Source organism: Plecotus auritus (assembly GCF_963455305.1).
Source record: "Plecotus auritus genome assembly, chromosome: 12".
NCBI lineage: Eukaryota > Metazoa > Chordata > Mammalia > Chiroptera > Vespertilionidae > Plecotus > Plecotus auritus.
The window spans coordinates 11223227-11238864 of NC_137778.1; the positions used below are offsets into that span (position 1 = coordinate 11223227).

The 15638-nt window shown below is 44.9% G+C and overlaps 1 protein-coding gene across 1 annotated transcript in view; it reads left to right on the forward strand.

Annotated features, from left to right (window-relative positions):
* The window catches only part of LOC308237248 (complement receptor type 1-like), a gene marked incomplete at both ends in the record, with an annotated part of 114834 nt that overhangs the window by 13390 nt on the left and 85806 nt on the right, over window positions 1-15638 (forward strand). Inside the window, one exon of the mRNA XM_080647802.1 lies at window positions 192-239. Coding sequence (XP_080503928.1) covers window positions 192-239 — 48 coding nt within the window. The remainder of the gene's footprint in view (window positions 1-191; window positions 240-15638) is intronic.

Here is a 15638-nt window from a genome sequence, read left to right on the forward strand (position 1 = left end):
GCCAAACCAACTGGGGCTATAACTTTTTATAATACCTTAAATGAGAGACATTAACATTATTTATATAAGGAAAGTAAATTATAAGAGATTTTGTGAAAAGACAAACAAACCAAACCTATGAATTTAGGAGTCTGTAAGCTTCACTATTTTTTACTTCTTTTTAAAATTATTTCTTTTTTTTTTTCTTTTAGCAAGTTACACACCCATTGGTGGACCAACAACTAGTGCTGATGACTTAGGTATTATTTTGGTTATAAATAACCCTGCTTTATGAGATCTTAGAGTACTCCATGGCAATATCATATTTCAATGATCTCCAGTTAGAGGAGAAACAACCTGTCATGTGATAGTTGACATTTGTATTTATTTTTATGTGCAGATACCATGACAAATGGAAGCAGTAGTATGTGTAGACACATGCAGATAATACAGCTTTTAAGAGGTCCCTCCAATTCAAATTCCTAGTAGGGTGAGGGAACCTTCTCAATTGCTGTGTTTATTGGCAGGTTGAAATACAGAAAACCTAACTCGCATTCCATGGATAGTGCTATTTTGTAAAGGCAATTTGTAAATAAACTTTCCCTTCATACCTTGTATACACAAGCCTCAATGCCCTGTGGGTTGGGTCAGTTTTCTTCTACCACAGGCTGGTGTGTCACACTTTATTTAGGCTCATGTAGTTCACACAATATATGTGAAAGGGAAAATAAAGTACGGTTGAGGCTGTTACATCAAATATTAGGATTTTTGTTAAATAAATGAGGAAAAATATGTATTAGGTTTCTTTACATTAGACTAGTTTAGCAAGGTTGGCCTTTTTATACAATGCACTTTAGGCCCGTTAAGCTTTCCCTGTGAACACTGTTGTCAAAGGGTCATTGTGCCAGTAAATGCAAATGCATTTTAATTCACTAAACACTTGACTTTTAAAAATGAAATAAAAAGAGCACACTTGGGTCTCCAAGACATTTTATGCTTTGATGTAGAAGAATTTAATAAAAATAATGGCAGTGTGGAAGCAGAGGTACTACTGAACAGCATTTCTAAGATTTCAGATCTTGTAGTATTACTTATTGCTCTCCTGACAGTAAAAAATGCATGTTCACGTTTCTATGCATAATTTATCCATGTGCCCTGGTGTTTCCTTTGTATTCTTATAATGTTCTTGTTAATTAAGATTGTGTCTTAACTTGGGGGTGGAGGTGTATAAGGAAGAATTTTTAAGATAATGCATAGTTTGTGAATTCTGCAACATAGGTTTAAGTATCAGTTAATAGAACCTCATTCACGGCTTATTTCACAGACTCACTTTTGGGGAACATTGTAAATGCAATTTCTAACAAAATCGTAAGAATTATAGACTGAATATTGAACTAAGCCAACTAGAATGAGATAATACATTCTTAAGATGATTTTCCTATAATACATTAAATTATAATTTTTATAATAATTTTTCCTAACTTATAATAATTCCAATTTATTATAACCTGGTGGGGTTACTACAGCACAAAACAATGACAAGGGAGGTCCCTAAGTCTCAGAAGTTGGACCCTAAGTCTGGAATGGTATGAGAAGGGCTCTGTGATCACAATGAGCTGGATGCACTAGCTGTCACACTAAACTAGACTGATAAACTTTTCTTTGCTGTAGTTTACAGATGATCTGATCTAAATAAAGTGTGTGAACTATGTGGAGATCCAAGTGTTCTCAATTACCTTCAAACTGGCTTTATTTTTTCTCAGATAGAGGACTCATTGCTGTGATTGTTCTGACTGTACGTAAGTGTCCCAAACTTGGATGCCACTTTAATCAAAATATTAATGTGAATAAGTGCATTTTAAGGACTTTTTTAGTTTCTATAGTTTTGATAGCTTGACATTAAGTAAACCAGTCTAGAAATACCTGACCTTTTATATGATTCTACCCTGTGTTGGTATTGTATATTCTTTTGTATTCTACATGTCCATATAGTAACAAATCTTAAATCCCAAATATGCTTTGAGTAATATTCTAAATTAAGCGAGGGCTCTTGCCTGACTTACTGCAGACCCTAAGTGATACCCAGGAGCTGCATTTAGACAGTGAAGAGTCCAGATAGAATATGAATGAATATGGGCTTAAGTAAAATGATATTTCTGCCCACTGAAATGTAGCCAACATTAATCTCTTCTCCTGACTTTTGAAACTTGGCATTAGTTTTTAGGGTTACATGTCATTTGTTTTCTGGTTTCTTGTAGTTGTTGGCGTTGCAGTGGTTGACACCTGTGTATAAATGTCGTCACATCAGGGACAGTAAATTAAACATGTTTCTTGAACCTGTTGTTGCTTCTCATCTTGATGTACTTGTTCAGCTTTTGCTTGTATCTGTATTGCGTGCTGCCTTGTTTTAAAATGTGCTTGTGAGAGTGTGCTGTCAGAATTGCATTTCCTGCTAAAATATTTTCACCTCCTTTTAATATTGTTGTAACAAGGCTATTCTGTGCAGAGTTGCTTTAGCTTTTATGACCGTCAGAAAAATTCCTGTGGGGGTTTGAGGTTTAAGTTCTGCAGAAACTCATGGATCTTTAAAGTGCCTCCCCTGCCCTAGGTTTACCCCATTCATTCAGTGGATTGGGAGCCAGGACTAAACTGACAATAGTTCACTGTGGAGACTTTGACAATTCTACTCACTGCAATCTTTAGGATGAAAGCTTCCATGTGTCTTTATAGCATAAATAGTTGTAAGAAGACATGTAGGTGTCTTATTCAGATCCCCAATTTGATTTCTTTTTATTTAGAGCTGATATTTATGGATGTTAAACAGGGGGATTAAAAGCAACATTGCTCGACTCTCCTCTTACGTTCCCTTAATTTACTAGCCTGTAGTAGTAAAGCTCAAAGGTTAAACCTAAAGTTGCTGAGATAAATTTACTTTTAAGATGGTTTCTACTTCAGACTATTTTCATATTTGAATATCTTTGCATGTGAGATTGATAGAAGTATAGCTATCATTTATGTGCTGTTGTCAAATAGGTTCTCTATTACTGAAATCTATAGGGAAAACCAGTTCATTGTGGAAAAGATTGTTTAAATGACAGAGATGGAAGGATATTTCCATTACAAGTTTCTTAAAACTGGAAGAAATGGGAAGCCCCATGTATGGTTTATTTTTGGAAAAATGTGGTCTTCAAATCTGACAAAATAAAAAGTAGGGTGGATGAAGTGTGCTTTGTGTCAGTGTGTTCATTTCCAGAGTGCCTGATTTCAATCAGAGTAGGTTTCTAATGGGGTCCCACCCTCTCTAACCTTTCCACTCTCACAGTCATGACTCCTGCTCCGCACATCTCACACCCTGACATACATCCGGGCTTCTCCACTCCCAGCCCATCGTGTGCCTCTCCTGCTCCCAGGTGTTCATGACACCTACAGCAGAAGTCCAAGTTCCTCAGCATGAAGCTCAAAGACTTTCTACAATTAAATCCCAAGTTTTCTCCCCAAGGCTCCTCTTTCTGCTGCATTTCTCTAAGTAACATACTGTTGGTCAAGCTGTACCATCTGCCCTGTGCTGTATTCGTGCTCACTGGTGCCTGAGAGGCCTGTGGTCCTTGCAGATCCTGGGCATCTTCCAGGGCCAGCGCCTCATGCCCATCGGGCGAAGCTCCCGATTTCTGCCCAGGAGTCCTGTTACCCAGCTTGAGGCAACCACATCTGAGTATCTGTAGACACTGTCTGCTAGGAGACATACCTTCCACATCAGTTGAATGTGTGGCTATGGCTAAGTACTTTAATCCCAAGTCCAACAATGAAATTATAAAGTTTGATTTGTGTAACTATTAAGATGTTTTCTCATTTATGCAAAAACTCTTACTCTTGGCATTAAATCAGATTGCTGAACCTCTGAGATCAGGCTCCGTGGGACTCAGCCCTGGCTGCAATCACTGGCAGAGCTCCCACCCAGCGTTTCCCAACACAATGGATCTGCTCTGTGCCCTGGGCAGAGGGATTTTTTTAAAGCTCCCCAAGGGCTTCTAACATGCAGCTAAGGTTGAAAACCTCTGCATTAGTGACTCTCATCCACAGTCCTTTTCTACATGGAAACTTATAAAGACAGAAGGTAAATGCTTATATTTACCTGAGAAATTTGAGTTTTTATTAAATCAGCCTATGAAAGAAATCAGAAATGCCTAAGACTCGAATCAAGGTCTTGTTGTCTGCCTAACCAAACAAGGTTATCTGTGGTTTAAATATACAAGAAACAACCTTTCTAATACCAACACTGAAGGGAAATTAGCTTGATGAAAAATAAAGCATTTTATCAAATTTTGTTGGCTTCAACTTAAGGTTATGTTTTATCCTATATAATAATAGAGGAATATGCAAATTAGCCCAGATGCCATAACATCACAATGGGTCAGCAGGAGGCATGCACAGCAGGAGCTGGTGGACAGGGACTGCCATCACCTGGAGGGCCTCTGTGTGGCCTAGGGTGGCCCTCCTGCGGAGGTGGCCCCCACATGGCCTAGCCTGGAGGCCTCCTGACCAAGGGGCCACCCGGCCCTGGGGCTAAACCCGGCAGAAGCATCCACAGGTGGAGGCACACAGAGCCCACAGCGCTGCCTGGCCCAGAGGCTGCCCAGCTGGTGGTGGCCACAGGGGAGGCAGCCCCTGCGCAGCCCAGCCCGGAGGCTGCTCGGCCTAGGGGTGGAACCCACCAGAGGAGATGTGCACAGGCCCACCACACTGCCAGGCCTGGGGGCCATCCGGCCTGGGGGTGGCTCCCAGCTCTGCTATCTTGAGTTTGTGGTTTCCAAGGAAACAGCCAGAAGGGATGATAAACCCTCTGCAAATGGCTCAGCTGGCACCTATCTAAGCAGCAGCAAGCGGTGGCTTGGTTTAAATCAAGCCTTTCCTGCAGTGAATGACCCCATTCCTCCCTGGATCAGGCAGGTTCCTGTGGAGTGCAATCTCCATGCAATACAACAGGGCCCCAGTTTCATCCCTGGCGATCTCATGCGCATTAGCTCGGGGCAGCGGGGAAGGAAGGGAAAAGGCATCACGCGGGGCAGCTCTGGTGAGTAAGCAGAAGGAAACCTGTAAGAAGAATCAAATAAACCAATACAAACACCCCTCCCCCGCCCTGGGAGAGATTCGGGAATGAGGGGCGCCCTGCCCAAGCATTGTGTACCTGCTTCCCACCCCCTTCATCCAAATGGACAGGTTAGGGGGTTAAAGGGAGGAGGGGGAGCCTCGCAGGAAGGGGATCTCTGGAACCACACCCCTGCCCTCCCTCCAGACCTGACCTCTCAGAGCGTAGGGCAGGGGTCCTCAAACTATGGCCCGCGGGCCACATGCGGCCCACCGAGGACATTTATCTGGCCCACCGGGTGCCGCTGCCTGTCCTGCTTAGCAGCCAACTCATCCCGGGCCCGCAGTGCGCATAGGAATTTGTTCATAGTTTTTTTTTTTTAAACTATAGTCTGGCCCTCCAATGGTCTGAGGGACAGTGAACTGGGCCCTGTTTAAAAAGTTTAAGGACCCCTGGCATAGGGCCTAACCCTGCCCCCAGCAGATTTGCATATCCCAGATCCTCCTGTGTTTCCAGGCATTGGGCATTCCCGCATCTTCCCTGCCTCACAGCAGCTGACCCTCACAGTCTCCTACCCCAGAAGCACTCTGTCCTCCACAACTTTCGGTCTTTATAGCCTAAATGCATGGTGGGCATAGGTGCTTCTCCACGGATTTTATTTGATAAGAACCCAGCAAAGTCGATTAGCAACTGAGCTGCTCAGACTTCATCAGGGACAACGAATGACACACCTTAGTTGGCTTTGATAGCAAAGCAATCTTATTCTTTTATATTTTTAAATATATTTTTATTGATTTCAGAGGAAGGGAGAGGGAGAGAGATAGAAACATCAATGATGAGAGAGAATCATTGATTGGCTGCCTCCTGCACGTGCCCTACTGGGAAATCAAGCCCGCAACCCAGGCATGTGCCCTTGACCAGAATTGAACCAGGGACCCTTCAATCCTCAAGCTGAAGCTCTAGCCACTGAGCCAAACCAACTTGGGCAAGCAATCCTATTCTTAAAGACTTGATTTTTGTCATAAACAAGTGGATTTGAATCATATCAAACCAATATACATTATTTTATGAAATGTTTCTTCATTTCTACTAATGCAATTCTACCTTAAAACTTAGGTTGTATAATCTATACTAATAAAAGGGTAATATGCTAATTATACCGGACATCTTCCAGACATCCATCTGGATGTCCTTCCTCACAAAGCCATGGTGGCAGGGGCCGAGGCACAGGCAGTTAGGGGTGACCAGGCCAGCAGGGGAGGGCAGTTAGGGGCGATCAGGTCAGTAGGCAGGTAAGCAGTTAGAAGCCAGCAGTCCCATATTGCGAGAGGGATGTCCGACTGCCGGCTGGTTTAGGCCCAACCCTGTGGGATCGGGAATAAACTGGTAGTCAAACATCCACCTAGGGGTCCCAGATTGGAGAGGGTGCAGGCTGGGCTGAGGGACACTCCCCAATCTATGCATAAATTTTCATGCACCGGGCCTCTAGTATTTTTATATTGGTATAAAATATACTGAGAGAACATTCAACGTGATTAACAATACAAGTCTTCTGCAAACATGCTAAAAAGACCTGAGAGAGGAGGAATTTTTATTTGCATTGTTTAAGTAGATTGTAGTTTAAAGAAAATAGGTAACTATGGTAATTTAAAATTACAGAGAGAGACAAGGAGAGGGATAGGGAGATGGAAACATGGATAAGAGAGAAACATCACCATTGGCTGCCTCCTGCACACTCTCTATTGAACACTGAGCCCTCCATACCTGTCTGTGCCCTGACCTGGAATCAAAGCAGTGACCTCTTGGTTCCTGGGTGGACTCTCAACTGCTGAGCCACTCCAGCCAGGCAAAGCTGTCCTTTTTGTAAATCATAGTACTGCTGCACTCGTGTGGACAGTTAGAGCATTTGACAATCCCTTAGCCTTTAAAATTGGATTTATTCAGAGGTTTGTCATTACTTTCATTACTTTATAATGTCACTTTGAATGTGGTATTAACAACTCTTTTCTGGTTTCCTTTTGTGAAATTAATATTATAAAAGGCTAAACTGTCCCTTATGAATACTGGGGTCTAATGTGTGTAAAGTATTTTCCCTCTCTCATTTACATACCACCAGAAAGTGAACAAATAGCCATGAGTACAGGTCACATTGAGAAAGTTACCCATCCTGGTTCCTGAATTCTAGATCAAGAAAAGCTGCAGAGGGGAAGACACCCCCATGTTAGCAGGAGGAGCCAATTGTGGTTTTATTATTGTATGTAGCTTTAAAAAATTGAATTATTGTATGTTGCAGTGGAAAGCCTTGTAGTGAATATCAGAAACAAGCAACAGCTCTGCTCTCCTGGGATTTAGGTTAGGGCATGTGGCTTCAATTCTGTAATTACTGATGCTTATTTTTATTTTTTATATATATCCATTGATTTCAGAGAGAAAGGCAGAGGGGGAGAGGGAGATAGATGACAGAGGATCATTGATCGCCTGGGAATTGAACACCTCCAATTGAACAGCGATTTCCTGGTTGATAGGTTGATGCTCAACCGATGAGACACACCTGCTGGGTGTAATCTACTGATGTTTACATGAGCACTTATTTATGGTAAGCAGAAATGATTGGTAGTTAATCATCTACTACCACGTGAAAAGGATCCTAGAAAAATACTCCTTCATCTGCATTTAACATGGGACTCAATAATGAGAGAATATATGGATAAGATGCCATAGTACTATGCTTCTCACATTCTAGTGTGTAGATGAATCACAAGTTGATCTTGATAAAATGGCAGAGTCTAATTCAAATGGGTCTCAGGTGGGGCCCTGTGTTTGCATTCCTGTGAGTCCCACATTCTGCAGTTTGTGGTAGGCTGCTGTATCATGGCCCCACAGATATCAGGGTACTAACACCTGAGACCTGTGATGTTACCTCATGGCAAAGGGTCTTCGAAGATGAGACCTTTGATGGGGAAATTACCCCAGATTAACCAAGTGGGACCCTAAATGTGATCACAATCTCCTTCTAAGAGGAAGGCAGAGGGAGATGTGACTACAGCACCAGGCAATGTGACCACTCCAGCAAAATGCTGCTGGATGGAGGATGGAGGATGGAGGATGGAGGCAGGAGGCAAAAAACAAAGAATGCAGCTCCAGAAGCTGGAAAAGGCAAGGAAACTGCTTCTCTCCCAGTCCCCCTGGTGGGCGGGTAGCCCAGCCCATACCTTCATCTCCACCCAGTGAACCTGATTTCAGACTTATGTCCTCCAGAACGGAAAGAATAAATGTGTGTTGTTTTGAGACACTGTGTGAATGTCTGTGTTCCTCCAAAATTCCTGTGTTAAATCCTAACCTCCAAGGGGATGGCATTAGGGGCCACTGGGAAGTTACTAGGTGATGGGGGCTCAGGCTTCACAAATGGGATTAGTGTCCCTTTAAAAGAATCCCAGGAAAGTCCCTCAGCCCTCTGCCACGTGAACTTACACCTAGAAGGCACTGCCCATGAACCACAAAGCTGCCTCTCTACATACCAACACTGCCAGGGCCTCGATCTTGGTCTTCCCAGCCTCCAGAACTGTGAGGAGCTGTTGTTCACCAGTTACGCAGGCTGTAGTATTTTTATAGTGACCCGAAGACACTGAGACCCCCAACCTGCTGTGACTTCTTACCACAGCCACAGGAAAGGAGCCACCAGTGCCTTTTAGAAGCAAAGCCACAGACCAGTGGTTCTCAACCCAGGCTACGCATTCGAATCACCTGGGATGAGTTTAAAAAACAGCAAAAAGCAATGCCCAGCTCCCATTGCTGGAAGAGTTAAGGCAGAACTTGTAAGGGTTGTGGATAAGAATCACTCTGTAAGGCTCCTTGGGTGAATCCGATCAGAAAGTAGAATGAAACTGTCCCATTGATTAGAATAAACCTAAAATACAACATTTCTTGTGTTTTAAAAAAACCTCTTAAGCTCCCCAAATTATGCACACACTATGTTCCCAGCACCCCCCTGAAACTATATGCCAAAACCTCACCTCAAGAATTACCAGGTTAGAGATTCCACACATGATATCACCCATAGGGTTGAAGCACAGCCCTGGGGACTAGGCCCCGCCTTGCTGGCCGCCATTGGCCCCGCCCCGCCTAACGTCATGGTCCAGGCCACGCCCACTCGGTGTAAAGCCCTGGACACTTTGTGAGTCTGGGGATTGTTGCGTCTGGGATCTGCACTCAAAGAGGCAAATACTCACTGTCCCAGAGGTTTCCCCGCTGATGTCTAAGAACATGAGGGCCTCCTATGAGCCGCACAGGGCATCCTTCCGCCGCCTGGAGAGTCCCTTTTCCTGGGGCTTCCTTGGGGTCCTTTTGCTGGCCCTAGAGCTCCTGCTACCCATATGCTCAGGTAGGGGAAGGGAAAGGGTGTCAGCTCTGGAGGGAAACTAGAGCGGGTAGGGGAGATGGCCCACCAGAGCGGGGGGCGAAGGGAACTTTGCTTGGTGTGTGGGGTAGGAGGCTCAGGGCTTGGTGGACCCAGGTGATGCGGGGTTAGGGTAGAAGCCTTAACCACAGATGCTCCGGGTGGTTCCATGGGGGACCAGGAACCGAGGGGGGACTTCAGAGGGCCCGCGGAGAGGGTTGTTAGGTGGTAGGTACTGAGCCTCTTGGAGTGCTGGGTGCAGTCAGTGTGTGCTGGGGGCCAAGCTGTGTCCCTAGCAAAAGCTTGCAGGTGTTTGGGGACTGAGCTAATCAAGATGTCAGAGGTTAACCAAAGAACATATATGCATATATGCATAACCCATGGACACAGACAATAGTGTGGGGAAGGCCAGGAGTGGAGCGGGTGCTGAGTGGATGAGGGCAAAGGGGTGGGGAAATAGGGGACATTGTAATACTGTCCACAATGAACAAAAGGAGACAGGAAGCCCTGACCAGGTGCTGAAGGTGAGGGCTTGCTCTTCAGTGCCCAGCTGTGTGTGTGGGTGTTGCTTGGGGGAGTGCTGGGCCCATGGGGAGGCTTTGCCCTGTGTTCCTTGGGCTTAATGAGGCCTTGGAGGGTGGGGTGCTGTGCCCCACTGGGTTGGGCTGGGGGATCCCAGGCCAGGTGTACCAGGTGTATGCTTTACAGAAGGGTCCAGGCCAGAGGTTCAGAGTGTGGGGTAAGGAGCTCACTGCTTGCTTTGTATGGGGTTTGGGGAGCGCGTGTTACCCATAGAGCCCTTAGTGAGTGAGAGCTACTGCAGGGCCTGGGATTTAGACGGTCTGGGAAGGACACGCAGTGCTTTTTGTACAGAAAGGTAACAGGCGGCTTGTTGCCCCCAAGTCATATTGGTATTGCTGTCCAGGCTGTTGCTTGTCTTTAAGCATGGAGACACAGTCCTATTGCCATCCCATATAGATAATGCCCTACGCTATTCCCAAATGTCATGTGCGCAGTCTTTTTCCTTTTTTCTTAGCTTGGGTCCCATTTGAGGGGAGATTAGAAGCAACCTGGTAGCCAAACCTAGTGAGAAATGAGTCATAAGAAGTGAACAATAAATGGCATCCATGGGCTTTTCCCCTGTAGCTGATCAACGAAAGCTGAAGGCCATCCACTACGTTTGATTCATGTTTCACTGAATGCAATCAATACATATATACATACATATATGATCACTGTATAGAACATATATGATCAAAGGGCAACAATTGAATATTATGGTGTATTTCCAACTGTCATTATATGCATGTGTGTTTCTATGCCCAAGTGATTTTTAGGATCCTATTACATAGACAGTTTGTATGCTGCATCCTCTCCTTAGGAGAATTCATTCAATAAAGATTTGCCTTGTATGTGCCAGGCCCCGTGCCGGTTCTGGGGACACACTGGTGACCAATAACAAGCCATTTATACTTTCATGATCCTTATTTCACTCTTTGTCTGTTTGCACACGCACACACATGAATATTAACAGCGACTGTGTTTTGCTCCCTGTTAGATCCCCAGTGCCAGGCGCACAGTAGGCAATCAATAAAGATTTGCTGAAATTTGCTGGGACTGGCGGACAGTAAGCAAACCACAATGCTAGTGTTACAACCCCAGTCAGGTGCCCTGGAGGAAGGAGCATTACTCTCTGAGAGCCTTTAACAAGTGACTGTTGGGAGGGAGGCTTTTCTGCTCAGAGGCCACACTCTGCCACTTTGGGGCCTCTGCACTTGCTGTCCCCAGGCTCCTCCTTTCTCTTGCATAATTGGCTCCTTGTCCTTCAGACTCAGGTGTGATGATATGCCCTCAGACACCCTCTCTGAGCAAAGTATCTCATGGAGACCCACACACTCCAGCTCCAATTCCCCTGACTTGTTGTCCCTCTTCCCAAACCACCCTTTCTGTCCTAGCTCTACTAGAATGCAGAGATCCTTTCTGGCTTGTCACAATGGTGTTTGCAAATGCCCCATGTTTTTGCCTTGGTACCAACACTCTTTTATAACCACTGAGTTCCAGTAAAATGAAGTATAATATTCAAAAAGAGAATTAGAGGCCAATATAACTGATGAACGTAGATACCAAAATTCTCAACAAAATTTCAGCAAACCAAATCCAGTATACATTAAAAAGATTACATACTATGATCAAGTGGGATTTACACCAGGTATGCAAGGATGATTCAACATCTGCAAAACAATGCATGTGTTTCATCACATCAGTAGAACCTATGGTGAAAATCATATGGTTATCTCAATAGATGCAGAAAAAGCTACTGTGTTGCCACTGCCACCCTGGAGCCCACACACTGAAGTGTCATTGGTTTGATTCCTGGTCAAAGGCATGTATTTGGGTTGCAGATTTGATCCCAGCCCTGGTTGGGGAACATGCAGGAGACAACCAATTGTGTCTCTCTCAGATTCATGTTTTTCTCTCTCTCTCTTTCTCTTCCCGTGGCTCCATCCCTTCCTCTCTGTCTAAAAATCAAGGGAAAAAAGAATACTCGAGTAAGGATTAACAAAAGGAACATGAAATAAATGGGAGAAATATTTGTAAAAAATACCTCTGATAAGGGGCTAATTCCCAAAATACATAAAGAACTCATACAGTTCAACAACAACAACAACAAAATCTGATGAGCAAATGGGCAGAGGACCTGAATAGACAATTATCCAAGGAAGACATACAGATGGGTAACCAACATATTAAAAGATGCTCAACATCAGTAGTTATAAGGGAAATGCAAATCAACACCAAAATAAGGTACCACTTCATACCAGTAAGAATGTCTGTTACCAATAAGACATGAAATAACAACTGTTGAAGAGAATATAGAGAAAAGGGAATTCTCATGCACTGCTGGTGGGAATGTAAATTGGTGTAGCCATTATAGAAACGAGCATGGAGGTTCATCAAAAAGTTAAGTATAGAGCTTACACATGGACCAGCAATCCTTCGTCAGGGTATCTACCCGAAAAATTGAAAATACTTATCAAGATATATGGGAGGCTATGTTCATTGCAGCATTATTCACAATAGCTAAGACATGGAAACAACCTAAGTATCCTTCAATGGGTGATTGGATAAAGAAGAAGTGGTACATCCTATCTAATAAAAGAGTAATATGCAAATTGACCATCACTCCAACACACAGGATGGCTGCCCCCATGTGGTCAAAGATGGCTGCCCCCATGTGGACACAAGATGGCCGCCACAAGATGGCCAGCAGGGGAGGGCAGTTGGGGGCAATCAAGCCTGCAGGGGTTGGCAGTTAGGGGTGACCAGGCCGGCAGAGGAGGGAAGTTGGGGGGGACCAGGCCTGCAGTGGAGGGCAGTTAGGGGCAAACAGGCTGGCAGGGGAGCAGTTAGGCATCAGTCAGGATGGCAGGGGAGTGGTTAGGGCAGCCGTGGGCAAACTACGGCCCGCGGGCCGGATCCGGCCCGTTCGGCTGTTCTATCCAGCCCGCAGAGCCAAAAGAGTGGAGGGTTCTCTTGCTCTCCCCTCCACTCCTTTACTTTGAATTTATATTAGTTCACACAAACACTCCATCCATGCTTTTGTTCCGGCCCTCTGGTCCAGTTTAAGAACCCATTGTGTCCCTCGAGTCAGAAAGTTTGCTCACCCCTGGGTTAGGGGGTGATCAGGTGGCAGGCAGAAGCAGTTAGGGGCAATCAGGAAGGCAGGCAGGCAAGTGATTGGGAGCCAGCAGTCCTGGATTGTGAGAGGAATGTCCGACTGCCCGTTTAGGCCTGATCCCACTGGGATCGGACATCCCTTGAGGGGGTCCCAGATTGGAGAGGGTGCAGCCTGGGTTGAGGGACATGTCCACCACCCCCCACACCCCCTTGCACAAATTTCGTGCACCTGGCCTCTGGTATCCTAAATAATAAAGAGCAAATATGCTAATTAGACCAAACAGCAGAATGACCAAATGAATGACCTTCTGGTCAAAGCCAGGGCTGCAACGGCCAAGGCAGCTGGGGATGTGAGGGCCAAGCCCCTTGCATGAATTTTGTGCATAGGACCTCTGCTCTATAATAATCTATAATAATAAAAGCGTAATATGCAAATCGACTGAACTGCTGAACAGCAGAACGACCATCAGACGAACACTCTATGACATGAACTGGCGTCAGGCCAGCCAAGTCGGGTGCATTGCAATTGGTCCAGGGGCCCCACCATTGCCCCATGATCACCCCACAAAGGGCGGCCCAGGCCACCGGCCAGTAGGGTGATCAAGGGGGAAGGGAGGGTGGTGGCGGACGCAAGCAGTGCCAGTCCAAGGCAGGTGTGGGCAGGGGACAGGGCTGGCTGCCAGCAGCCAGAGGGAAGCCCACGTCTCGGATGCCGGCGGCTGGAGGGAATCCTGGGTGCCAGAAGCCAGGGGAAGGAAGGCCTACCCTTGCATGAATTTCGCGCCTTGGGACTCTAGTATACCATGGAATACGACTCAGCTATAAAATGATTCAATATTGCCATTTGCAACTTGAGAGGATTATGCTAAGGAAGTCAGCCAGAAAAGGACAAAAGCTGTGGTTTCATTCATGTGGGATATAAACCAAAAAGCAACAAATGAAAAAAGAAAACGAACAAAACAGCTCACAAATGGTGGAAGGGGTGGTGGGGAAGAGTTGAAGGAAGGTGAGGGAAGGAGATTAACTTCACAATAGAGTATACAGATGTCCTATTACAATGTTGTGAAACCTGAAATATACATAATATTATTAACCACTGTTACCCCACTACATTTAATTTAAAAAGAGTCACATATTTTTTGTTATTTGATAGAAGTTCAAATATATATATATATTTTAAAGTTTAACATCAATCTGACATAAGACCAACCCAGGGCATAAGAAAAGAGAGGTTTCTCAGGGATCAGCATAGATCCAGCTCCTTTCTTAGATCCTTAATCTTATAGGAGGGACCTCAGCATTCTTTTAGCCCTTCAGGACTTTACTTGATGTGTCTCCATTACATTATTTTACATACTAGTTCTATCAGATCTGTTAGATTTTTCAAGCCCATAGATAATTAAAAGGAAAGGGAATGGCTAAAATAGAAATGATACTATTCTAGGAAGAAAAAAGCTACCAAAAAATCCAAAACCAAAAAATTCTAACAGCATAGCAATATAGTAACAGAGCTTAAACAGCTACCTCAGAATTTCTGCAGCCAAGCATGATCCATTGATTAGTGAAGGAAGAATAATTTATATTTAAAACAATGTTAAAGTTAGAAATTTTGACATTTAATTGACATCTATTCACTTATAAAATGCTCAGTTCTCTGATATGGAACATGTGATGTGAAGTCTTATATTTTAAAATAGTTTAGCCCACCTTTATTTTGACCTATGAAATCCTCAATGCTTATTTAAGAGTCAGCACTTACCATAGCATTTCTTGAACATGCAGGGGACACAGAGTGTAGTAGGAACAGAAGGCATATGATCCTGACCTCTAAAAACTTGCCTCCTGAGAAGAGACTAAGCCTGAAGTGACAAGTCATCATCATTCTATCTAATAAAGAGGGAATATGCTAATTGACCCTCACACTGTCACAAAGATGGTGACACCCATAGCCAATAAGGAGGGAATATGCTAATTGACGACCCACCCTCAAAGATGGCGGCGTCAACAGCTACAAAATGGTGGTGCCAGTCCCCTCAGCCCTGCTGGGGTGGCAGGTGCACAACAAGACACTCTGTGCACCTGCCTCCAGAGTCCCCTAGTCCCTTCAGCCCCCCAGCCACCCAGGGCCAGCCTGAGGCGCAGGCAAGCCTAGGATGGCAGCTGCCTAGCCGCCCAGGGCCAGCATGAGGCACAGGCAAGCCTAGGATGGCAGCTGCCCAGCCGGCCAGGGCCAGGCCAAGGCTCAGGTAACCAGGCCCAGCCAAGGCTTGCGCTGCCGGCAGTGGCAGCAGCAGAGCTGTGATTGGGTGTTACCTTCCCCTGATTGCTGGGTCGCCTCCTGCCCCTGAGAGCTCCCAGACTGTGACAGTGGGTAGGCCGGGCTGAAGGACCCCCCCTCCAGTGCATGAATTTTCACGCACCGAGCCTCTAGTCTTTTATTTATTTATTTATTTATTTATTTATTTATTTACTTATTTATTTATTATAAATATATATTAT